Source organism: Triturus cristatus, chromosome 2_1, assembly GCF_964204655.1.
Source record: "Triturus cristatus chromosome 2_1, aTriCri1.1, whole genome shotgun sequence".
Classification (NCBI taxonomy): Eukaryota; Metazoa; Chordata; class Amphibia; order Caudata; family Salamandridae; genus Triturus; species Triturus cristatus.
This window is the reverse complement of record NC_140581.1, coordinates 115,274,846-115,301,908: the sequence shown is the minus strand read 5'-3', so window position 1 is coordinate 115,301,908 and position 27,063 is coordinate 115,274,846. Positions and strand designations below refer to the sequence as shown.

Below are 27,063 nucleotides of genomic sequence, written 5' to 3'. Positions count from 1 at the left end.
CTGCCATATCACCCTCCACAGGACACTTTTCGGCTATATCACCCTCCGCTTCCGTAAGTCATCTTTCTGCCATATCACCCTCCGCTTCCGTAGGTCCCTGTTCTGCCATATCACCCTCCACTCCCATAGGTCACCTTTCTGCCATATCACCCTCCACTTCCATAGGTCCCCTTTCTGCCATATCACCCTCCACTTCCGTAGGTCCCTGTTCTGCCATATCACTCTCTGCTTCCGTAGGTCACCTTTCTGCCATATCACTCTCTGCTTCCGTAGGTCACCTTTCTGCCATATCACTCTCTGCTTCCGTAGGTCACCTTTCTGCCATATCACCCTCCACTTCCGTAGGTCACCTTTCTGCCATATCACCCTCCGCTTCCGTACGTCACCTTTCAGCCATTTCACCCTCCGCTTCCGTAGGTCCCCTTTCTGCCATATCACCCTCCACTTCCGTAGGTCACCTTTCTGCCATATCACCCTCCGCTTCCGTAAGTCATCTTTCTGTCATACCACCCTCCGCTTCCGTAGGTCACCTTTCTGCCATATCACCCTCCACTCCCATAGGAGTGGAGGGTGATATGGAGGATCTGGCGTTGGCCTATAGAAGGACGTTTGGGGCAGTCACTTGGACATTCCATTGGAGGCGTCAACAACATGGCTCTTCAACTATTGGAGAGTGTTTGTTCCAAACGTGCAGCAGTGACGACATGACCCAAGCAGGCACACCATCCGAAACTCATGAGATGAGCAACCATGAGGCAGGTGGAGGCCTGTATTGCTAATGTGTATTCGATGCTAGAATCTTCTAAAGGAGTCGCAGAGCTGGCTGAAGCTGTGCAGGAGCGTTGAGTGTACCTTTCAGGGGAGGTATGTTCTCATTGGCAGGGGGTGCACACTGTCTTATCTTACTAGACATACAGGGGGACGACTCAAGAAACGTGGACAGATAAGAGTGCCACTACACTCCGGGGCGCTCGGGATAGCGAAAGTGCTATTTAAGTGACTGTCGTTTTAAAAGCGACTATAACCCGTGCATTATTTTCACTAATATTAGTGGACATACATTTTAAAGGCTATGGAACTATAATCTGAGTGACTGCAAAGCACAATAAGTTGGGGTTTAGTTTCTTCAACAGCTAGAGGGAAGTTTCTTGGTACAGTTAGTAAATTGTACATTTGTAAATGTATACAATATTAGAAGATCTTGAATGGTTGTCATGCTCCTGCAGGAAACTGTCAATCAGCAAGCAGCATCTCCAATATGTCCTCAAGGGAGGCACCCCACCAGGGGAGGGGGGTATCTCTGCTGCCCTCACTCTGACAGACATTTAACTGTTTGAATGCCGCAAAAGTGCCCACACATCACCTGAGCCTGTGTGGAGCACCCTAACTTACGCCCAATACTTGTATGCCCCGTATGCATTTCTGGAGATAAGCATAAGGGATGGAGCATATTTTTGTATAAAGAAAGCCTGCCTTAATGAATGTGCTAGCTTTACAGTTATGGAGGCCATACCTTTAGACTTCAAGATAAAAATTAAAAATCTACCCAGATGACTGTGGGGGACGTGGTGCAGACTTTCTTGTAACCTTAGTGAAATGTTAAATATACAGGTATCTGCTGACGTCATGGTGACGGATTCTGATAGCTTGCCCGTCAGGATACAGAACTCTTTTTTGTTTGTTTGTTTTGCTGAAATTTGCTATGGCTGCCGCTCTTACCTAGAACAACAGCTATTGTACCTGGTGATTTCAATCTCCATGTAGAGCCCCTATGCAAAACAGCCCAAGCAAGTCTGAGGTCCATCTCCACTCAATCAACCTTCATTCCTGGACCAGAGAACCTCACATATGCAAGGTCACACTCCACACGTGATCTTAGGAACTCCCAGCCAGTTACCAAATAGCATCCTTAGACAAGTCGGTTAGTCTGATCACTTCCTGGTTTTAGTTGAATTCGCGTGGCCAATTCTCAGCTCAAAGTTCCCTCCAAGCAGTTGTGCAAATGTGATTGGCCATCCACCTGTCCTCATTCTATGACAGGTTCTCTCTTAATGACTACCGTATGTACAGTCAAGAGCTCTCTTTTCCCACAGCTACTTTTGTTCCAGTTGAAACTGAACATGCTTCTTCCGGGCATAAACCAACCTCTCGTTTTTTTAGGTTGAGTCTGAGAGGCACCTGCGCTGCTCTGCGATGCATGCTGTTTTTGAGTATTGACTTGAAGCTCCGCCCACTCTTCACTCATATTTTTCATTGGCTTGTGTCATTGTCCTTTGTAAATGCTGGCTTCTGATTCGTTAATAGGCTTGTTAGTCCCTCCTTAGTACCGCTGTGTCTTCATTTGTAACCTCCCATGAGGACTGGCCCTTTCACTTCAGTTGCTACACAGTATATCTTATTTAGTCTGTAAGCACTATTTTCTTTAATGTGTTTCTCCTACTGCAGATATGACATACTTGCCTGCAACTTTCAGCGCGCCATGCGTGCTTTTACTTTCCAAGCAGCCCGGGACAATGGTGGCCAAGTTCTTGCATTTACAAGATTTTGAGCTATTGGCATTGTAAATGACAACGCCTTTTATTTATGTATTGATTATCAAAACTGATAAATAAAAGGCATTGTCATTTACAAAGAAAAGGGTTTAAAATCTTGCAAATGAGAGCCCTATTGCATTGAAAATGCTTGTCTTAAATGTATTAAAAGCCTGCTAAAGCTGAAGCACTCTCTTTATATTGGCTCTCTTTATATTCTTTATTTTGTATTGCATATTTCTTTGGATGCTCTTGGATATTCCTGTGGCTTTATTACATCTGTTGTTCGATTTATTTTCCTTTCTTTTACACCACTGACAACTTGTCTGCCTCCTCATATTCAGATCACAATCTGCACTGCTTGCCTCAGAATAACATTTGTAACAGTAGATGTTGCCCAATGCTGATGCAAAAGACCCCAAGCACTGCCCCACTCTCTATGTCATTCTCTTGTGTGTTTTCATTGCTTTCTTCTGTAATGAATTCCCTAGGCATTAAGGGACAATATTTACTGATGTTGCCTCCCCTCCCTCCATTCCTCGGCCTTGTAAATTGACCCTTTCACTGCACAAGCGCTGCTTTCTGCAAGGCACTCTTTCCCTGTAGGAATTTTACTCTCATAATATATATCCGTTAGATCTCCTTTAATTTGGTTTATATGTTTAGATTATTTTATTTCTTCTCTGAGAATGTAAGGCTTAGCTTATGCACCATCCTGTCAAACCCAACAAGGATGCACAACAGATTCCTGTCTCTTTCTGTAGATTTTGTGCTTTCTTGGGGGAAAAAAGATAAAAGTCATGGTAGCTAAGCTACAGTTTGGATTTGTTTGGTGTGGGGATACATTTCTGGGGGTAGCAGTTCAATCCGCTTTCCTCTTTTCCTCAACTGGATGGTCGATAAGGCTTCTAAGCTCCGTTCGCCTGTCCATTGATATAACCTGGTATTTATATATGTCCTGAAATACAAATCATGCTTTAAGATATTCAGGTTTTGCATCATTTGAGGGCATATCATCAACGGCCAGCGATAATTATCGCTGGCTGTGTTTAGCGTGCACAAAATTAATGCCGCCTATCGACGGATTCTATCGCCCGGTGAGCGCACTATCAGCAAGGCGCATCGCCGAGGCGATAGAAATCACGGCAATAGCGGCGATAAGGGGCAATAACGCAGGATAACCTGCGATAAAAAAGCAGCGACAGTGAAAAACATCGGTGATAGGGAGATGTGGACTCAGCATGACGATCCACCTCCTATGTTAAACATGGCTAAGTCAAAGATTTAGCAGGTGTAAGGAACCGGCGATAAAGCCAGTTAGCGCTACTTTTAATGTCGCTAGGCCGGTTAGCGATTCCCTTGTTAATAGGGAGATCCTTCGTTAGTGATTATTTTCGCTGTATTTCTCACGGGAACGCCTACCTCGCATCTCATTAGCGATGCGAGGTGAGGCGATCAGAAAATGGACGCTGAAGCATGGATTCACGCGTTAGCGTGACCATGCTGATAGGGTGATAAAATTATTGCCGCTTTTCGTCCAAAAACGGACGCAAAAGCGGCGATCACTTTTTATCGCCGGCTTGTTGATATGCCCCTTAGTCTTTTTTACTGTCATATGATTAGGTACTCTTTAGGCACTGTGATGTTATGTAAGGCTTTGTATCTACACCGCTCTCTTCAACACTAGATAATGCTGAAAAGGATGGATGGTAATATACATATAGAAAGAAACATCAATAAAACTGTACCTTTTCAGGGCATCTTTCACATCCTGCAAAGTAAAAAAGAAATAGTAAGATTTATGGATAGCTTTGTTGAAAGAGTTCATAAACTTCGTGTTTCAGCATTTCCCTTTTTTATCTACTGGAGATAACCCCAAAAACTAAGAAAAAGGTTTGGCACTCTTGCGAAAACAACTGAAAAATATAATTTCTTGTCCCCAGATATCTTGATTACAGTACTCAGCCATCAGCCTTTGTTCCACTTCAGGAAAGCCCTCGGCACCTGCCAGTGTCTCCACTCTCACAAAACAAGGATTTAAATGAGTTTCGGTCATTGAGGCTGTAGGGCGGCACTCCTTCAGGATGCTATATATCATTTGCAGTAGGTTTATTAGCTTAACATTCTGCCATTGTATAAAGTATACATAATTCTGTCACTATAATGACACTTTCTTTATTCAAGAACCATAAAATAAAATTAGTTTTCGCAACATCTGATGTTTCTTTCAACCTGCCTACTACAGAGACCGGAGTCTGGGTGAGTTTTAGCAAAGTTTAAACATTTCCTCCTAACAAATTCGAATGAGTGTGGCATCTGCTACCAAAATACAATCTATGAAAGAGCCTGTTCAATAGCAGAACAGTAAAATTCCCGTCTGAAGACCTCATTTAAATAGTTTTCAGCCTTTGTGGATGGCCCAAGTGTTCAGTGGTTGGACAGAATCTCTGCTAACACCAGATATAACTATTTTTCTATTCACATACAAAGTAATATTTAGAGGCCGATTACAATCTCATCTGGAAAGAATTCCTACCGAATCGGTCCAGGAATGATTTCCGGATGACTCGGATTGGGTGAGTCCGACCTAAGCAATTTGGATGTACCCGGATGCTTCGGATACGATTCAGTCGGACTCTTATTGACTTCAATGGGAGCCTGTGTTCCGAACGAGAACACAGGCTCCCATTGAAGAAAGGGGTGGCTGGGGAAAACCTTGGTGCCACACTCTACATGGTTGCAAAGGGGGGTCCCTTTGGTACCCCCACGGACCCGATTCGGAGGGCCCCGGGTGAAGGGGGGCCTGCTACGGGCCCTCAAAGACAGATTCCGGCAGCTGATTCGTTCCGGAGAAACCAAAACGGAACAGCTGTCCGAAACGGTCATAATAATCGCTCGCTCAGAAACCATAGAGCTGTACGAGTTGGCTCCGAAAGACGCGACCTGTCCAAATGCCTTTCGGAACCGATTCGGACAGCCCTACCGGTTTAAATGCATCATAGTCGGTAGTTGGGAACTGTGTACGATTCGGTCAGGAACAAGGGTTCTGAATTGGATTCAGCAAACCCGAATCCGATTCAGAGCCCTTCCAAACGGGCTCGTAATTGACCCCTTAATGTATCCGTCAGCGCCTCCTCCTCGCTCAAATATGTCATGAATTTAATTAATTTGTTTGACCAAATTTGAAAAATGTTGGTGTTCTAGTATATCTAGTGCCATGCCTGGTCACACCACATTAGCATCACAAGGGCTATACCTTTAACTTCTAAGGCCACTAGCCCCTGGAAAAAGTCTCAAATAAAACCTTTTCCGAGGTCATCTATTAAAATGTAACTACATACAATTTGACTGAAACAGACTGTTGAAAAATGATTGGCCTTAGCTTTGTAAGATGTGACTCTCATCTCTTTCAATTAAACTGAAGGCCAAATTCCTCAACAGTGTCTTTCTTTAAAAAGGGAAGGCTTGTGCTCTCTAAACTTAAACAGGGTTACAAGAAAAAGAGGCCACAATAATTATAATTTACTAACTACTCAATCAATCAATCAATCAATCAGGGAATTGTGAAGCACACTACTCACCTGTGAGGGTCTCAAGGCACTGGGGGGAGGGGGGTGCAGCTCCGAGTCAGCCAAAGAGCCAGATCATCAGGCTCTTCCTGAAGGTGTGCAGGGTGGAGAGCGTCTGATGTTGACCGGGAGCTTGCTCCAGGCCTTTGCCGCGATGTAGGAGAAGGCTCTTCCACCCGCTCTGGATCAGCAGATGTGCGGGGTTTCTACTAGGGCGCGGTCGGCGGAGCAGAGGTTTCTCTTGGGTACGTAGAAGGAGATCTTTAGTTGAGGTATTTGGGTGGGATCATGTCATGGGATGCCGAGGACGAGTCTGGCCACGGTGTTCTGGAGGGTCTGGAGTTTGCATAGCAGGAATTTGTTGATTCCAGCGTGGAGGGCGTTTCCGTAGTCCAGTCTGCTAGTTATGAGTGCGTGGGTGATGGTTTTTCTGGATTGAGGGGGAATCCATTTGAAGGTCTTACGAAGGATGTGGAGGGTGTTGAAACAGGTGGAGGCGACGGTGCTGATCTGGCGGGTCATGGTGAGGGAGGAGTCAAGTATGATGCCAAGGTTCCGGGCGTGGTCCGTGGGGGTGGAGGGTGCCGAGGACGGTGGGCCACCAGGTGTTGTCCCCGGCTGAGGGGATGGGTCAGAGGACGTGAACTTCTGTCTTCTCTGAATTGAGCTTCAGACAGCTGATGCTCATCCAGGATGCAACATCTTTCATTCCTTCATGGAAGCTGAGTCTGGTGGCGTTGAGTTCCTTTGTGAGGGAGAGGATGAGCTGGGTGTCGTCGGCATAGGATACTATGCTGAGTCTATGCTGTCTGACAATGCCGGCAAGGGGGGCCATGTAGATGTTGACGAGTGTGGGACTGAGTGATGATCCTTGGGGTACTCCGCAGTTGATCTCTGTGGGTTTGGAGAGGAAGGGTGTTAGTCTAATCCTTTGGGGTCTGCCGGCAAGGAAGTAGTGGAGCCAGTTGATGGCGGGTGCCCGTATGCCGGCGTCGTGGAGTCTGGCTGTGAGAGTGCGGTGGGAGACATTGCCGAAGGCTGCGGAGAGGTCTAGTAGGATGAGGGCTGCAGTGTGGCCTTGGTCGAGAAGCATGTGGATGTCGTCTGTGGTGGCGAGGAGGGTGGTCTCGGTGCTATGGTTGCTGCGGAATCCAGATTGGGAAGGGTCAAGGATGACGTTCTTTTCAATGAAGTTAGTCAGCTGGACGTTGACAATCTTCTTTGTGACTTTGGCCACAAAGGGAATGAGAGAGATGGGTCGGTAGTTTTTTAGGTCCATTGGGTCAGCAGAGGGTTTCTTGTGGAGGGGCTTCACTTCTGCGCGTTTCCAGTCTACTTAAACCTATATGTTAGCTCATCTAAGAAAATAACTGTTTTACTCTTCCAAAATCATACATCTATGAGCATCTTATAAGCTAGGTTTAAAATTAGTGGTATCGGTGAATACAACAGCCTTTTTATAAAATTGAACCCTCAACTTCTTTGGTTGAAACTTTTGCTATCTTCCTTCAGAAGGACGCGTAAGGCATTAGAGGTACATCATCTGGCTTATCTGAAAGAACTCTGTTAGACCAGTCTGTTCCTCGTCTCTGCTAACCTTATGCTCTTTTTGATAAATTGTTTCTGGCAAGCAAACCCCTGGTTCACCAAATGGCATTTGCCTTCTCAAGCTTATCATTAAAAATAAAGATACCAAAACCCCTTGACTTTAGCAACTTATTATCAGCTCTTTCAAGGCAGGAAGAATGCCGGCCACCATGAAGCAATACGATTGTATGCGCGTGCTGAATATACCCTCCTTGAAATCTGCAGAACCATCTATTTTCTGACCAAGAGCTCTCCTTCTAAACTTGTAGAAAAAGAGGCAATGGGGCAGAAATGAAAGTTGGTAGAACTGAATGGGATTCTACATGCCGGGTTTGTCAGGGTTGATCCCAGTGAAGGCAGTGAAGGAGAAACTCTTGGTTAGGGCTTGCTCTTTCATGGTAGTGGTGGTAGAGGACAGAGGGGCGATGGGGTTGAACAGAGCAAAAGTAGGCCTAATATTTCCAACATTTGCAGTGAAAAAAGAGAATAAGTCCTATATTTGAACTATGGCTTCCATGCTCCATTGAGGGTTAATCAACTGTTGGTGTGTTGCATTGGGGTAAAGTAACTTTGAACAACCCTGAAGAGTGTGCATGGGATGCTGATGGTCTCAGGACTGCATCCTTCCATCACCATGGCCATCCTCATAACAAAAAGGAGCAATCTCATCAAAGGAAAAAAACATGATGTATAAATCTAAAGTTACTTACTCACCTACGGGCATTGGCAGGGTATTGCTTTTGGATTTTGCAGCTCTTGCCAGTAGAATTATTAAGCAGTGATCATAACTTCTTAACTCAAAATGTGCATGGGATGCTGATGGTCTCAGGACTGCATCCTTCCATCACCATGGCCATCCTCATAACAAAAAGGAGCAATCTCATCAAAGGAAAAAAACATGATGTATAAATCTAAAGTTACTTACTCACCTACGGGCATTGGCAGGGTATTGCTTTTGGATTTTGCAGCTCTTGCCAGTAGAATTATTAAGCAGTGATCATAACTTCTTAACTCAAAATACTCTTCGGTGACACCCTCAGGTTTCACCCCAAGTCTTGGCTACTAGTTATTACCTGCTGAGGAGCATCCAACAGCCAATGGGGGGTAGCATGTCCTCTCACCCCTTCATAGACCTGTCCAAATAGAGTGTAACTTGCCATCCTCTCCTGCACGAGATGGGTGCTCCCATTGGCTGCAGTGTCTCACTCTAGTAAAGGGACATTCAGACTAGGCCCCAGGCCACTGCTTCTATGTTAAAATAAGACTCTGTAAAATATCTTCTCATAGTTCTGATAAATGCACCAAGCTCCAAAAACTCACCTTTAGGAACTCTTCTGCAGGCCACGTCAGCTTCTCTTGCATCTCCACTATCAATTTGTCGAGAAGCATAATGTCCTCTGAAAGTTTGGTCATGTTTGCATTTCTTGCCACGGTGATCTTCTTGTCCATCTCTTCAAGGTGACTGAGAATCATCTGTTCCTCATTTCTCAGAGTCTGGTACAGTCGATCAAACTCCACCAGGGTTCTCTGCTTCTCCTTCGCTATCTGAGTCTTTGATATACAAATAAAGAGGAGCATTAGTGTTTGCTTCTCCACTTTAAATCAGAAGATGAAAACTATAGTCCCCCAAATTAACTGAAAAACTACAAAGTGCAAGGTATAACATTTAACTCCCATTTCCCCTGTGCCGCAAAGCATTCAAGTTGCAGGCCTTCTGTGCCATCTAAACGTATATCAGCAAGAAGAACAGAAAAATACAGTCATAAGTATTCTGCACAACCACTGACTTGCCTTGGTAACTACAGGGAAAAAGCATCCCTCCTAAACATACATAAATGCCACTGTCCCTAGGAAAGCAATTTAATACAAAACTAAGGGCCTGATTACGATCATGGCAGACAGGGTTACTCCGTCACACGCGTGATGATATCCCATCCACCCAATTACAATTCCATGATATCCTAAGGAACTTGTGATACTGCGGACAGAATATCTGTCATGAGTATCCCATCCGCCAAGATCATAATCAGGCCCTAAGTCTGTTCTCATTTAAACTATTTAAAATCTCTGCTGGCAGTCTTACCTAAAAAGAAAACTTATCTCCAATCAGCCTAAAATGCAGCAGTTCCAGTGGCCGCCATTTTCAAGAAATGAGGGCCCGTCTCCATAAATCTGCCGACGCCAACTGCCGACAGCCAATACTGTCGCAGGTACAAACGCATGTTGGACACACAATATAATGTGTAGCCAATTACTCACATGCCTGGATAACAAGATTTGGGTTTGTGTCAAAGACAGACACATATAATTAGAAGGGGCAATGCTGATTGCAATCAGTGGCCGCTCCTCCGTTATGGCAGAGGACCGCTGCCCAATGAAAAATAAAATGTTAATAAAACCCTTTTATTATCATTTCATATTTCTTACTGCCAGCTGAGGTTAGGGTGGGGCCATCCTGACGTGCGTCACGTCACAGTAGGTAGGAGAGCTCCGCACTTGTAAGTTCGCATGTCAGTTTGGCTGCCCGCCTTAGGCCAGCCAAACAGACATGCACACTTATGTTTCTACAACCCAGCTGTGTTTAAAAAAAATAAAATTGTTTTATATAGCGCAAACTAGACCCGAAGATATCAGAGCGCTTTACATGAGCACCAGTTGCGTTGTAGACGGACACATTCATTTTTGTTAGGCATGGGGAGATTAAGTGATATGCCCAGAATCACAGGATGTTGAGCATCCCTACCAAAACTGGAACCCGGTTCCCCAGCTTCGAGGTCGACTGCCCTAGCCGTTAGGCCACATCCTCAGCGAGGTTGGCTCCCTGTGCCTGAGTGAGCATCAAATCAGCCCCCTCAGGCAAATCACGGTGCTGCCCTCATGCTGGTAAATAGAATTACCAGCATAAGAGCAGTGCCCTGATGCCCCCTGGGAGCCTGTGCAACATGACAGCATCGGGAGAGGAGTACCAAGGCGGCGGTCAGAGGGGCAGGTACGTGTTTTTATTTATTATTTTCCCCTCAGCTCCTCCCCCCGCATTTGCGTTGACCCACCACCTAGAAATTAGAGCAGCAGCCACTGATTACAACCGCTAAATACAGGCTATGCTTTTTAAGACCAAGCAGCTTGAACTTAGAAGCTACAAGTAGTGCTTGGACTTCTTACTAAATATCTGACATTTCTCAAAAAGTTGGAGTCCTTTCTGTGTTTTTCTAAGTTTGGTGTGATGAGAAGCCAGCACCTTGAGTCTTTCTTAGTCTAGAAGGGCAACCCTTTAAAACTGGACTTTTGGGGGCCTGGCCAAGATGGCGGAGTGAACGGATGCACTTTGCTTGTGCTCCATCCCCGCCGGCCTTAAAGCATCCACAAAGCGCCCATAACCCCTCTACAGAGGCACCAGAGGTGCCAGGAGCAGGTGAAGTCGCTTCACCTCAATACCCGATACCTTCCCCAGACCGAGGAGTACGGAGCCCCGGCCTCCCGAGAGTGGCCATCTTGGGCAGTGGCGGATAAAGGAAACATCCGGCTGCACGAGCGGAGAGACCCCAGCGGCTTCGGAGGTTGAGTGGAGGCTGGGCCCAATTTTGTTTGCATTGCCCCGAGGACACAGCACTGCTGGCACTAAGCGGCGGCGCTGCCTCGGAGGCGATGGACTGCGATGCGAATTGGAGCCTGCCGGACGTGATTTGAGTGGTGTCGTTGCTGGCGGACTGAGGCATGGTATTGTAGCAGTGACCATTGCGCAGCCCATAGAAGTTAAAGGTTGACGTGGGGGCGCTGCGAGCTCTCCTGAGACCGACGCTGCATTGAGATGCCTGCAGCGTGGACCGGAGCATCGGCTTGAGAAGTAAGACCTCCCCCCCTGGATAGCTAGCGGCTGCCCGCCTGGCGGGAAACTGCTGTGTGGGGTGGGGTGACAGTGGCTCACGGCCTGCGGCTAGAGAAGAGGGGTCAAGGCACGACCGGTGCTGTACCCCAGACTTTACATATCGCTGGGCAGACGGCCCTGAGGTGCTTTGTCTTGGGCCTCTGATTGAGCAGAATCAGAGGACTCGCCTTGGTGCATCGCTTCACAGACCCATGCTCCTCCAGTTGCCAAGCCCCTGGGCTGTCCTCACAGCGCGGTATTACCTGGGACGGCTGTCCCCACTCGCCTGCCACAAAGTAGCCATATGAGACAAGTCCCAGCTGGCTGAGAGAGAAGACCTAGAGGGGAGAGAGCTTGGTGTGACAACTGCCTGACAGGACCTGGGGAGCCTTGCGGAGACAGGGAGCCTGGCTGGAGGACCCTGGGAGCAAGGCGGCTTTGTCTTACTTGGTAGGATTTGATCCGCAGTACCATCGCCATGGTCCTGGTTCCTTGGTGTCGACTCCCGGGGGTATTGGCCCTTAGTACCCCTTGCTATTTGCTTCTTGGAATCAACCTGCCCAACCGGTAGTACTAATCCGATATCAGAGAAAGATTTACTCACTCTACTCCATTCATATGAGCCTACACACCAAAATCACAACACTATGCCTCCAGATAACCCGCCCAAATTGGCTCCAATACCAACTATTTCCCCCAACACTCACAGACCCACTAAACACAACCCTAGAGGCATCGTCGAAAACAACCTTAGACAAGTTCCCCTCATTCAGGAACCCATTACATCCCACATTACGCCCGCCTTAAGTGTATACTACTAAATTATAGATCGGCCTCAAGACACGCAACCGACATAGCTGACTTCATTCTGACACAAGAACCTGATTTGCTCATTTTAACCGAAACTTGGTTAAAGGAATCCTCTACACCCATCATTGACATACTAGTACCCCCGAACTATGACATCATCAGACTGGATGCAATTGATAAGACAGGGGGTGGTATTGGTTGCATACACCGGAATAATATCTCAGTAAACAAATCCCTATCCCCTGTATTCCCTTCTTGTGAATACATATGCCTTGACATCAATAGCAATGGCAAACCAGTATGCTGTCTACACACCCTGTATCACCCACCAGGCGATAACCTCACTTTTACCGAACACTTCATGGACATAGTTTCTACGAATGCCGGACATCAAATTACCCAAATATTTCTCGGAGACCTCAATCTCCACTGGAATGACCCCAATGATGCAGTGGTCAATAGTCTCAAAAACTTCCTCGCTGACCTCGACCTCACCCAAATTTGCAACAGCTCTACACATGATAAAGGATCAATCATTGATTTAGTAGTCTCTAAAGTTGATTCCATCCAGCTAGGTACGATTCATCCATGTGATTTGTCAGATCATCACGTCATCACCTTCTTTATCAACGAAACAGTAAAATGCAACTTGGTTCAACCCACAAGACCTAAAATATGGAAGAGGGATCTGAAAAACATTGACCCTAACATAAGTACAACTCCCAGCTACAAACTACTTCTTCCTCCTGAAGGGATATCCGATATTCATGATCTCACCAACCACTACTTCGATTCCATGAACATGATACTAAATGAGGTAGCCCCCCTTCAACTGAAGAGAGTCTCCACAAAAGATTCTAAGCCTTGGTACGATGGAAGGCTCTACGAGGACAGACGAGCCCTAAGAATAACTGAACGCAGATGGAGATCAGCTCCATCCGCCATTCATCTCAAGATACTAAGAAAGAAGAAAAACGCATACTACAGACAGATCAAGCGCACTAAAACAGACTTCTTCACACACCAATTAGACCAGGCAAAAAATTGTCCCAGAAAACTTTTCGAGTTAATCAAAACTCAATCGAAGGATGCACCTCATCGCACCCAAGATAAATGTGGCCCACGACCAAATTGTGAAGAGTTTGCTACCTTCTTCACTCAGAAGACCGATAGCATAAAGAAGGACCTTCTCAACGATCTAATCACACACACTGTCTCACATACGAACCCCTCACCTTCCCTTCTAAATGCCCCACAGCGAAACTCATCAATGTTCGACTTAAAAAATAATGCATCTTGGTCTTCTTTCAATACCTACAATGAAGAATCTATTCTCAAAATGCTTTACTGCCCTGAACCCGGCCAATCACTTCACTGACCCTCTCCCTGCAAACTTCGTAAAAGACTTCACCCCGCTGCTGCTGCCTCTCTGGACCAAGTTCATAAATAACTCTTTACGCCAAGGTTGCATCAAAGCCGGGCAGGTATCCCCCATTCTAAAGAAACCTACGGCTGACCCTGCGGACTTAAACAACTACCGCCCTATATCTAACATCCCTACCTTGGCCAAACTCTTAGAAAAATGTGTTCACTTCCAGTTGGTAAGACATATTGAACATTTTAACCTACTCAACAAATACCAATCAGGTTTCCGTGCAGGTCACCGCACTGAATCAGCCATGACCATTATAATTGATGATGCTCTACAAATCCTAGATCAGAACGGAGCCTGCTTACTCATCTTGTTAGACCTTTCCTTGGCCTTTGATACAGTGAAACACGATAATCTGATAGACCTTCTGAAACACAGAATGGGATTATCCGGATTAGCTCTAAATCGGTTCACTTTGTTCCTCCAAAACAGATCTCAATGATTTAAGGTCAACCACTCATTGTCCAAACCCGTGCCGGTCACGTTAGGAGTCCCACAAGGATCTTCACTTTCTCCGACACTGTTCAATTTATTCATGGAACCACACACTGAAATGATCAACTCGTCTAACATGCAATATCACATGTACGCTGACGACACACAATTATACCTTAAGATCCATACCCTAGAAGACATCAAAGCGCTTAACACAACTCTCGGAAAAACTCAGACCTGGCTGGCAGAAAACCATCTAAAACTGAATGCCCTAAAAACCGAATTCCTCCTAAACGCTCCTCCCGCCCAAGTACCCATAATGCAAGAATGGATCAAACACCTTACTGCACTCAACTGCCAACCTCTCATCGTTTACTCAGCGAAATTGCTGGGAATCACACTGGACAGAAACCCCAATATGCAAAAACACATCAGCAACACAACAAAAGGAGCAAACTTTCAGATATATACTCTGAGAAAACTGAAACCTTTCCTGCCGGAAAAGGACTTCAAACTGGCAGTACAAGCTCTAGTCATCCCTAGAGTTGACTACGGGAGTGTCTCTCTCTGCGGCCTGCCCAGAGCTGCTACGGCCCCTCTAAGAGCTTCAATCAACACTGCAGCGAGACTTATCACTGGCTCCAAAAGAAGCTCCCACATATCCCCTGACCTAAAATCCCTTAATTGGCTACCTTTTGAAGCTAGAATACGTCTGAAAATAGCATGTATGACACATAAAGCCATTCACCACAACGCACCTAGCTATTTGGTACAGAAACTGGCGCCCTCATGTGGGGTCAGATCTTCAAGAAGTGCTAAAAACCTACTGAAACCGCAAAGATTCAACAAGAAGAAAACATATACCCGAACCTTTTCAGGGATGGCGTCCAGAATATGGAATGCTCTACCCCCAGAAACTAGACTTAATCCCTCTACGGCATCTTTCAAAAAAGAAGTGAAATCGCTTCTCATGGCTAAATTCACTTGAGCATGGACTACTGGTATTATGCTACCCAACGTATCTTATACATAGAACCTTTTATTGTCTACTGTCCAGCCAGGTTTCCTGGAAACTGTATCTATATTTTGCTTGATATATATTGAATGGTTTGTTATGTACCATATACCCATGTATCTATGTTAGGAAGTTTATACTATCATGGACCAGCACTGAACCTTATGTTATTTACTTTGTACTTATGTAACTATGACACCTACCCTGTAAAGCGCTCTGATACCCGCAAGGGTCTGGTTCGCGCTATATAAAACTTTCAAATAAATGAATAAATGGACCCAGGGGAGATTGAGCAGATGGACCTGAGATACCTGGCCCAGGGCTACCTCTGAGATGGCACGACATCTGGATCATTGGGTCGAATGGGGACTGTGAACTTCGCCGGGGGGAGCGGCCCTTCAGAGAGCTGACCCTGTAGCACAGTGGCTGAGAAGTTTGGGCCTGTCTCATGAACAAGGGTCTATACACTGGCACCTCCAGTCATTGCTTTGAAGTATGCGAGCCCAGCGTTATTGGTGTCTTGGAGCGCACTTCTGTGGGGCTATAGCTGGGGCTGCTTTCCTTGGCCCGGATCGCAACTCGGCTTGCAGTAGCCGCCTGTGTCGAGACCATGGCGATGTCCAAGGCGAAGAAGGAGTGGTCAGTGCGCGACCTGCTTATGAAGACTACTGGGGACTCACAAGGCCGGGGGCAGGCCGGAGGAGGAGAAAGTGCCGACGTTGCAGTGACTTGTGAATTTTTTGAGTTTTTATTTGCTTCTCTCCGCGAGGATATCCTGACGGTGAAGACCGACCTGCAGGCAGACTTAAGAGAGGTGAGATGGTGAGATGGTGAGAGGTGAGACGGGATGTAGACGCCGTTGGAGAGAGAGTGGCTGCCCTGGAGGAAAGCTCGGTGTCCAAGGGGGAGGAATTTGCCGCGCTTCAACAGGAAGTGATCCGTTTACAAGACCAACAACTCAATCTCCAATCACATGCAGAGGATCTGGAGAATAGATCAAGGGGGACTAATATACACATCTGGACGGTTCTTACTGGTGCAAAAGGAGCAGACCTGGAGGGGTATGTGCAGGCCTTGTTTAATGCTGTTATGGGCTCCTCCGAAGAAAATGTGACTAAAGTGGACCGATACCACTGGGTGGACCCTCCACGCCAGGCCAACTGCTCTACCGCAGACATTTTAGTCTACGTACTGGACTTTAATGTAAAAGAAGCCATTCTGAAAGCGACCCGATCTGTCCAATCACTACAATTTAGAGATCACTCTCCGTAATATTCCAGGACCTTGCGGCAAGCACTTTACAGAAAAGGAGAGACTTCCGGCCTGTGACTAACCATCAGCGATCCTCTGGAATAGCATAGTCTTGAGACCATCCCTTTCGCCTCATCTTTCGCTATGAGGGCAAACTTCACCAACTTCGCTCCCTGACAGAGACCTGCAAACTTCTTAACCTGGATCTCGACGAGCAGGCACCCCAGAGCTCCTCTACCGGGAAGGGGGTCCCACTTGGTCGCCGACGTGGGTCCAGAGCCGGACCCAGATCGGACCATCTTCGCCCTGATTTAGCTACCATCATCAAAGAAAGGTCAGCGGTGATCTGGTCACTCTCCGGTGCTGAAGGAGACGTTGCTGATCCTCCAAGCTGAGGCTTCTCCAGGTGATGGGGGAATCTGCAGCGTTGGGCTTGGTGGGGATGGGGTCGGCCGACTCCAATCTTGGTGAGTGACTCCTGCCCTCTTGGGTACCCTTTCTTAATGAGACTTCCTCTCATTGATGGATGTTGCACAATTTTTGTTAATTCATATGTTTCTTTGTTTTTAATGTTGAGGTGGTTAACATGTTGTTCGGGGTCCCCCTCCAGCGAGTTAGTTCCTTTGAATGAGGATTGCGGGATGTGTGACGCGCCCTACACCCTGAGGAATGGGATTATAGCTTTTACTCTGCGGCTCACAAGACTTACGACCGTTTGGACCATTTCCTAGTCTACCCCTCCGCCTGGGATCGGGTTCATTCCTCTACTATTGAGGCCAGCTCACTTTCAGATCATGCACACATAACACTGTCGATATATATCTCTCTTGTCTGCAGCAGGGCTCCCTCGTGCCGCCTTCGGAAACCATGTTGTCATCCCCAGCGACTATGGCCGCACTTAGGACCACTATACGGGAGTATCTATCATTAAATGACGATGGGAACACCGCTCTGTCTTCGGCGTGGGAGGCCGGGAAGCTAGTAGCCCGGGTCACTCTTATAGCTAGGGCAGCACATGGTAATAAATTGAGGAAGGCCAAGAGAGAGGTGCTGGAGTAAAAGGTGCGGGAACTGGAGGCTATCTATAAGCGTTCAGGAGCTCTGCGGATTTGGAGACAAGTTCAAAAAGAGCAGCTTCTCCTTAAACACCTGGATTTATGCAATAGTACGTCTGAAGGGGCAACCCCCTCCTGAAGAAACCCTCGGCGGACCCCACTGACCTCAAAAACTACAGACCCATCTCCCTGCTCCCGTTCCCAGCGAAAGTCATCGAGAAAGCCATCAACAGCCAACTCACCACATTCATCGAAGAGCACAACATCCACAACGACTCCCAATCCGGCTTCAGAAAAAAACACAGTACGGAAACCGCCCTCCTCGCCGCAACAGATGACATCCGTACCTTACTGGACAAAGGAGAAACAGCAGCCCTCATCCTCCTCGACCTCTCAGCTACGTTCGACACAGTCTCTCACCGCACCCTAATACGCAGACTCCACGACGCAGGGATCCAAGACAAGGCCCTCGACTGGATCCGCTCCTTCCTCTCCGGCAGAACACAGCGGGTCAGACTCCCTCCTTTCCTCTCGGACCCTACACCTACCACCTGCGGAGTCCCCTAGGGGTCCTCCCTAAGCCCTACGCTCTTCAACATCTACATGGCTCCGCTCACCCCCATCGTCAGAACCTCCGTACGCAGACGACACCCAACTCATCCTCTCCCTATCCAACCAACACCGCCAGACACAACTTTCGAGAAGGCATGGAAGCCGTCGCCAAATGGATGAAAAACAGCTGCCTACAACTAAACACCAACAAAACAGAAGTACTCATCATGGGCCCAAACCCAGATGCCTGGAACAACACCTGGTGTCCCCCCCCTCCCCCCTCCCCCCCCTCCCCCCTCGGAAGCCCGCCCACCCCCACGGACCACGCACGCAACCTGGGAATCATCCTGGACTCAGAGCTCAAAATGGACCGCTAGATCAACTCCGTCTCGTCCTCCTGCTTCCACACCCTCCGCCTCCTACGAAAGACCTTCAAATGGATCCCCCTCGAACACAGAAAGACCGTCACTCACGCCCTGGTCACCAGCAGGCTCGATTACGGCAACGGACTCAATGCCGGAATAAACAAAAACCTCACCCATAAGCTACAGAACATCCAAAATGCCGCTGCAAGACTGGTCCTCAACCTACCAAGACACTGCCACATCTCCCAGCACCTGCGCACACTCCACTGGCTCCCTATCAAAGCTAGAGTCACCTTCAAGATGCTAACCCATGCTCACAAGGCCCTCCACGACACCGGACCAGCATACCTGAATAGCCGACTCAAATTCCACGCACCCCAAAGGACCCTATGATCAGCCCTGCTCTCCTACGCCGTGGTCCCCCGCACCAGAAAGACCAGATCGGGAGGCCGCTCCTTCTCCTTCCGCACGGCCAGATCCTGGAACGACCTTCCGCTCCACCTCAGACAGATAACATCGCTCCCCATCTTCGCAAGAAACCTCAAAACCTGGCTCTTCGACAGACCCCCTCCTTGATGGACTGGAACCTGCGACCCCCCCCCCCCACATCCCCCAGCGCCTTGAGACCCTTACGGGTGAGTAGTCGCGCTTAACAAACACCTGATTTGATTTTGATTTGATTTTGATTTAAATATTACGTAGGAACTAATAGAGGGGGCCGCATGTTAGCCCACTGTCTCCGTAGTAAACAACATGTGCAAGCGGTTAAAGCGATCACTCGTGATGAGGGAGTGGGTGACACCGACGACACTGGAATCGCAGATGCTTTTCGAGCTTACTACTCGGAACTGTATACAAACGATGCTTCGATCACGTTGGATCCACAGGCCTACTTAGATGCAGCTGTAGTTACCTCCCTTCCTACTGGCAATGCTGCTGATCTTGCGGAGCCTATTCGCCCTGAGGAAGGTATTTAGGCGATCGCGCACCTGAAACCCAGGAAAGCGCCTAGACCGAATGGGTTCAGCGCCGCCTTTTATAAGACATTCTGTGCGGAGCTAGCCCCCATTCTCACTCGCCTTTTCAACTCCTTCTCTGAGACGGGCTCGCTTCATGAAACTATGCTCCAAGCCTCGATTACAGTCATACCAAAGGCGGGGAAGGACCCAAAACTCTGTAGCTCATATCGCCAGATTTCTCTATTGAATATAGACGCAAAGTTGTTTGCTAGCATTATAGCTGAGCACCTCAATTCCCTAATGCCTCGCCTCGTAGACCCAGATCAAGCAGGATTTATTCCAAGCCGGCAGTGTGGCGACAACACCGAACCCCTCAGCCACTTAAATGCCAAAGTTAATCGTTCCTGTGAGGAGGCTTTGCGGTTTGCTGTAGACGCGGAGAAAGCTTTTGACAGGGTGAACTGGCCTTATTTGTTTGCAACTCTTAAACATTTTGGCATGGGCACATGCTTTGAAGTTGGATAGCGAGCATCTACAGCTCACCTTGTGCTTTAGTTAGAGTAAATGGGGTCAGATCCATTGACTTCCACATTGGCCGGGGCACGAGACAATGGTGTCCCCTTTTACCCCTCTTGTTTGCCCTCTACATGGAGCCCTTTACTCAACGGCTCCGCAATAACCCCGGGGCTAAGGGCATTACTTATGAAGCTGAACAGCATTTGATTAGTCTTTATGCTGATGACATCATTTTCGGAAGGAAGTCAAGGAAGTCAAAGAGGCTTTATTTCGATATAAATATATCTTAAAAAGCAGAGCAACAGCATTGTACAATAAAAAGATAAAAAGGAAGCAGTGCATGGAAAAATATTCATACAATTCATGCTACTACTAAAGCCAATAAATTAGCTAAAAACAGGAATTAAAAAACAGATTAAACAACATACAAAAGCCTAGATGACCTAATACGCCAAGCCCAACCTAAGAACTTGGCTAAACCACAAGCAAAGAGGGGCCTTGGATCGTTTTCTAATATTCGTAAGGCTTCTATGCAATGTCTGGTACCAAGTTCTCTACAAAGCGGTTTTAACCACCTACTCCGGGGGGCTGCATAAGCGGGACATTCAAACAAAAAGTGAGGGACAGACTCAGACCTCTTATCACAAAATGGACAGAGGGAAGTTGTTTGAAGTGGGACTTTCCACCTGGAAGTTAATTCTCCTACAGGGAGTAAGCCTATTCTAAATTGAAAATATAGGGCCCTGTCTTTGCGATTAGAGATAACATCCAGGTAAGGTTCACAAAAGTAAATTTCTTTGACCAAAAGAAAATCCAGAGTGGACCTGCACAGATTGGCGTTGCTGCTTCTGATACCCGCCACCCAGCTCCAATAAATCTTTTTTAGCTCAGACTTAGGGGTTGCAGTTCTATTGGACCAGGCCTCGCCAAGACCTAGGCAAACAAGGTGTGAGAAGTTGGCCTGGTATATGCTGTTCACTAGTTCTAGTGACCACCTTGTACCATGCCAAGCAACCCTTATGGTGTGGTTGTAAGTCAACCTTTTCGGACTAGCTGCCCAAGTGGTAGCGAAGGCTAAGCCGTCTTTGAGGCTAAACTCGTGAAGCGTGTTAAGCAAGCTGTTTTACCAAAAGCAACCCCCTTTTATACCAATGAAAGGACACCACACAGATATATATTCAAAATATATATGTATTTATTTCTCAAAGTAACCCCTAGTCTCTTTATGAGCACAGGAGCACAAATCGTCAAACAAGATTACAGTAGAATACACAGAAGTTGCACTTTATATGGATAGGCCCTGGTGGCCGCTCAAACCATATACTAAAATAGTGGTATAAGTACCACGAACAGAAAAGGGAAAAGGCCTAGGGCCTCTAGAATCGCTGGGCCTACAAGGAGCTAACTTCAGTTAGTGACCAGGAGGTCCACGGGTTGCGTGTGCAGAGCAAATAGTCACACGCGAGCTCCCATAGGTTTTCAATGGGTGCGTAAAAAGTACAAAGTTACTGCAAAGAGGATCTTCCGGATGGACTAGGAACTTAAGATTGGAAACACAGACACTAGAGATGACTCTCTACACTTGGGCACCGGAGTGCCAGCTTTACCTCACCCACAGGAAGCGGGTGCATAGGCGTCGAAGTGCGTCGGGTTTCTTCTATCTGTTCAATGGAGCCTGGGGGCAAAGATGCTGCAGGCGACCGGTCCGGAAGAGATGCAGTGGATCCAAGAGTGGATCGGAGATGTTGAAGACCTGTAAGCAGAGGGGACAGTGTTCACAGTCACTAGCCAGTGACCAGCGTGGCACCAGGTGGGTACCAGGCGATGTCGGGTGCAAACAGGAAGAAAGGTGTAGCTTGTCTCTGCAGCCACGTGGTCCCTGAAGGTCGACGACGTCCAGGAGTCGAGTCACGAGCTGTCCCACAAAGGCTCTCGCTGTCGGCGGTGTCGGCGACTTGATCGAAGCAAACAAGCCTTGGCAAAAGCAATTGTTGTGGAAAACGAAATAAGCTGATGGTTCTGACCAGCAAGGTCAGAAGGATTGCTCCCTTGGAGGGGAGCAAGGGCCAGTCTGGAGCAACCAGACCAGCGGTGTAGTTTTCGTAGTTCGTTGCCAAGATGGCCACTAGCCAGCGGGCCAGCAACCGGTTAGGCGCGTCGAGTGGCAAAATGCAGAAGGGCCCCACGCAGATCGTGGAGATGCTGAAGGGCTCACCTTTGGTGCAGATGCTGCACGGGTGTTGGGCTTCTCAGATCCCAAAGCACAACTCGGAGGGAGCCTCGGTTGTTGCGCTGACAGCTTGTCGTGGTCTTTTGAAGATGGCTGGCTCCACGTGTCTCGGTGCCTCCACGGGTCTCCTCTTCTCAGGGACTGTGGATCGGGCGGTGAGAGGTCTGGAGGTCCAGGTCTTGTCAGTCTCTGGGCTCGGGCTCCGGCGGGAGGCGGCGGCAAAGCAGACGTTGATTCGCTGGATGGTGCTTGCGTTAGCAAGGTGGTCACTCCCTGACCACAGGGGAGATTGGCTTCAGTCCTCTGTGCGGCAGAGCGTCGAAGTTCCCGTCTTCTTCTTAGTTTCAAGTTGATTCCAGGATGTCTGAAGTCTTAGGACACAGCTCCTACCTTTAAGCGGATTCTAGGGGCCGGACTACCTGCTAGGTCCCTCCCTAAGGGTGGGACCAGGAAGGGGGGTGGTTACACACCCAATCCTTTGTCCAGCTCGCCCCAGGCCCGGGACTGGTGTGCCCCAGGACCGGTTTGAACTGGCATATGCACCGAGGCTCCTTGTGAGCCTCAGGCATGTCTGGTTTCTTTCAAGCCCTACCTGACCAATACACAAAATCCTGTCTGGGGTGGTGCACGCACCTCCCCTGGCAGGAAACCCTTTGTCCACACCTCCCAAGCTGGAAGGACTCCCAGCAGCAGGAGGGCAGACTGGTGTCTGTGGTGGCAGCATCCATTTTGTGGAGCTGAGGCTATGTCTGATTTTACCCGGGTTTCAGGTACTGTACATGTCGTGTCCCTCTAGAAGGGTGGAATGCTAACCCCGTCGCCAGAATTGGCGAGGGGTTAGTATTCCAATTCGTATGACACCTTACTCGACATGTTTTGATAAAGCCAAACCAAAGTTAGCATTTAACCGCGAGGTTCATAATGCACTTAAGAGTATATGGTATGACGTTATCTGGAAACAGTAGATAGAAGTTGTTCCGACCACTGCAGACAGGCTCAGCTCATGCCAGAGCACCATCTCACATGGAACCAAGCACTCTGCCTTCAGGACTGTTAAGGCCTGCCATAGGAGTGACTTATAGGTTACCAGGTGTCCCATTTAAGGTTAGGTATAGGTATACTACACCTAAGTAAGAGGTGGTTACACCAACTTACCCCAGCTGAGTGATCAGCCAGTTGTGTCAAATTTGTTAGGCCAAGCCTGGGGTGGCATAATACATGCTTCAGCCCCTGGCAGGCCTTAGATGCACCAATGCCCTGGGTACCTAGTGTACACTGGTACAGGGGCTGACAGGGTGATCCAACCAATTGGGTATGTACCTAGGGTACATGGAGTCCATTTTAAAGAGAAAACAGCCAGGCTGAGATCCTGAATGGCAGGATCTCAGGCCAACTAAGTCGAAAAACCAGCTAGACACTAGGCAAAAATTTGGGGGTAACCATAGTCAGATATCCACCTTCCTACACAACCCCCCCCCCCCCAAACGAAGGGAGATAAGGCTGACCTTGACCAGGTAAGCCTATATTGCCCAAGTGGCCATATACGGAGGAACCAGCACTGGCATGGTTACCCCCTGTCTCATGGTCCACTAAGCAATCCCTCACCCTAAGGGTATCAGAGGGTCTCCACCATAGGGAATCTCTACCTTTGGTGTGTCTTGGCAAAGTAAAAGGCTGGTGTTGAGATGGAGTACTGAAGTGGGTGTCCTCAAAGTGAGGCCTCAGCTTCCTCCAATCATCCTCCACCATGGATGCCTTTCTTTCCTTAACTGAGTTGCACTGTGCTCTCAGGGTCAGCCTCTGGCTACCTAAAGCTGGAGGCTGGGTCCCTTTTGTGGGCTTACTGGAGGGACAGGTCAGGTTTGGGGCCCTAAGGTCCCATGTTTGCCTGTGCCCAACAGAATCCCTCTGGGGGAGGTCCCTAACTACCTGTAAAGGAGATCCCTCAGGAATGTTTTTACCCATCACCTGACTAGGGCTACTAGCCAGGCAATCCTCATTCTTTTGATGGGGGGGTTCTTGTGGACAGGGGCCCTCTGGGGGTCCACTGGCCTCCCTGACCTCTGCAGCCCTGGGCTGACTGAGGCAGGGTAGAGAGAGGCAGGCTACATGCACCAGACTGGGTCCCACCTTGGAAGGGGCCACTGACATCAGAGGCTCTGCCAGGCCAGGCCTGGCTACCTCTGGGGCAGTTCCTTCACAAGGGGTGAGGTCAGATCCCTGAGGAGGCTGACCTTTTCCTAATGTCTGGGGAGAGGGAGACTTTTCTTCCTCTCAACTACTCTCTGTTTGTGTGGAGTGATCCATAGTTTCAGGCTTCACTACACCTATGTCAGTCTGAGTATAGGCTGAGACCATTACAGCCTTGCCAACCCTTTCAGGGGGGCACTCAGTTTGTGTTTGAGCTGTGACTGTCACAGCTCTGCCAGTCTCTACAGGGAAGTCTGTCTGTGCCTGGGCTGTGGCTACCACTGCCCTTCCAACCTTTCCAGGGAGGAAATCTATTTGGACAGGGGTTGTGAATGGCACAACCCCACTACCCTTTTGTGGAAGGCCTACCATTTTAGAATGGGTGTCTTGTTCAACTCCAGCCCAAGCTGAGAGTTCTAAGTCATTCCCCAGTAAGCAGTCTACAGGCAAGGTTGGGGACACGGCCACCCTTTTAGGGCCAGTGACCCCTCCCCAGCTGAGACATACCTCTGTCATGGGATGACTGTTCTGTTTGCCATCAATGTTAGTTACCTGGTAGGAGAAACCAGGCAAAAGCTGCTCAGAGGGAACTAGCCAATGGGCCACCATCGTGATGCTAGCTCCAGTGTCTCTGTAGGCCTCAGCTTTTGTACCATTGATGTAGGGCTCCTGTCTGTACCTACCCAAAGTGTTGGGACAGGCAGTGAAGTTGGCAAACCCCATGCCACCATCACAGACAAGAGTAGTTGCTGTAGGGGAATTGGCTAAGCCAGGGTCCCCCTGTGTTCCCAAAGTAAACCCACCCAAATTTCTGGGGGCACTCCCACCACCTGGGGGATTACTGCTGACAGTAATAGGTGGTGTGACAGGAGTAATTGGAGGAACAGTTTTGTTTTTAGCCTTTGGGCAACTGCTGTCAGTTTTCCAATGCCCAGGAATTTTACATTCATGGCAGTAAGGCTTTTTAGCTGTGGTAGAGGAGGGAGCTTGGGACCCACCACCCTGTGTGGAGTTTTGGGGCCCTGAGGAAGATTTCTCTTTTGCTTTATCCCCACCCTTCTCTTGAGGCTTGGTGGTATCTTTCTTTTGGTCACCACCCTGGTTTTTAGGCCTGATCCTGGTCCTGACCCATTTATCTGCCCTCTTTCCCAATTCTTGGGGAGAGGTCAAATCTGAGTCTACCAGGTGTTGATGGAGTAACTGGTTTTGACAATTACTTAAAATCTGCTCTCTCATCATCAAATTGTACAATCCTGTATAATCAGATACCTTATTTCCCAGCAACCAACCCTCCAAAGCCTTAGTGGCACATTCCACATATTCAGACCAGTCCTGAGTCTGTGTCTTCTGGGTATCTCTGAACATTAACCTGTACTGTTCAGTGGTTAAGCCTAACCCATCAACCAGGACACTCTTCATGGCTCTGTAGTTTCTGACATCCTCCTCTCTAACAGTGAGGAGTCTATCTCTGCCTCTACCTTCAAAGGAGAGCCATAAGATTGCTGCCCACTGGTCTTCAGGAACCTGCTGTACTTTGCAGGCTCTCTCAAGAGCAGTCATCCACTTGTGGATATCATCCCCACTTTTGTAGGGGGGCACAATCTTGGACAGGTTCCTATTGTCAAAGACCCTATCTTTGTCCCTAGGGACATTGCTGCCACCAGTGGGTATAGACCCACTCTTTCTAGGTTGCCTAGCCTTGTTCAGTTTCTCTTCCATCAGGGCTACCTCTAGCTCCTGCTTCCTGATCCTCAGCTGGGCTTCCTGCATTCTGGCCTCATGCTCCCTCCTCTGAGGGGTGGTCATCCTTCTCCTGGAGTGACCTTGAGAGCCTCTAGAGGTATGAGAAGCATTAGATTCACCTGAGTGATTCCTTTGCCTCCCAGACCCCTGGTTAAGTCCACTGGGGAGATCCAATGGGATGAACCCATTGTCAGTCCCCAATAGCCTTAAGTTAGCTGGGCCACGTATAACACTTGGCACTGGGCTAGTTCTCCCTTCATCCTCACTCACATCTGTATCCCCACCACTTTGCTCCTCTGTAGTATGGTGTTCATCTAAGGGATGGCTATTGGAAATGGGTACTTCAGTGGCATCTTCAGAAGGGGGGCCTCCTGTTCCTGTCCCTAAGGGGGCTAACTGGGAAGCTTTCTCGAGCTCTTTCTGATTTTCATCATTCTGTAAGAGTTCTCTGAGCTCAGCAGAGGTAGGGTTCTTGGGCTGTTTAAGGCCTCTAAGAGTTGCCAAATGCCTGAGCTCATTCTGATTTAGGGTAGCAAAGATGGATGGTGCCCTCTGGGGGTCACTCTCAACAGAGATGGGTACCTTGGACCCCTCTGCCCCAGCCATTGCTCTTAAGTGTGGGTGGATGTGTTGCAATCTACCTACACTTGGGTTTACCTACTAAACCTATCTAGTAGTTGTAGTCAGGGTGTGCTACTCCCTTTGCTCTACAACAACTAAGTTCAGTAGAACTTAAGTATATCTAATCTTGTTTTATATGTACCTACAGGTACCTATGTGATCTTTCAATTGGTAACCAAGAGATTACAATGGTAAAACACAGCAAGCTCAAATCCAACCGCTGCTCACCAATGTGAGAAGTTGGCCTGGTATATGCTGTTCACTAGTTCTAGTGACCACCTTGTACCATGCCAAGCAACCCTTATAGTGTGGTTGTTAGTCAACCTTTTCGGACTAG

At 48.1% G+C, this 27,063-nt stretch overlaps 1 protein-coding gene across 1 annotated transcript in view; it reads right to left on the bottom strand.

The window, feature by feature from the left end:
* LOC146863850 (E3 ubiquitin-protein ligase TRIM39-like) overlaps window positions 1-27,063 on the bottom strand; it is a 107,179-nt gene that overhangs the window by 26,157 nt on the left and 53,959 nt on the right. Inside the window, exons 3-4 of the mRNA XM_085628457.1 lie at window positions 9,008-9,238; window positions 4,280-4,302 (exon numbers count right to left, since the gene is read on the bottom strand). Of these exons, the coding sequence (XP_085484583.1) occupies window positions 4,280-4,302; window positions 9,008-9,238 (254 nt within the window). The remainder of the gene's footprint in view (window positions 1-4,279; window positions 4,303-9,007; window positions 9,239-27,063) is intronic.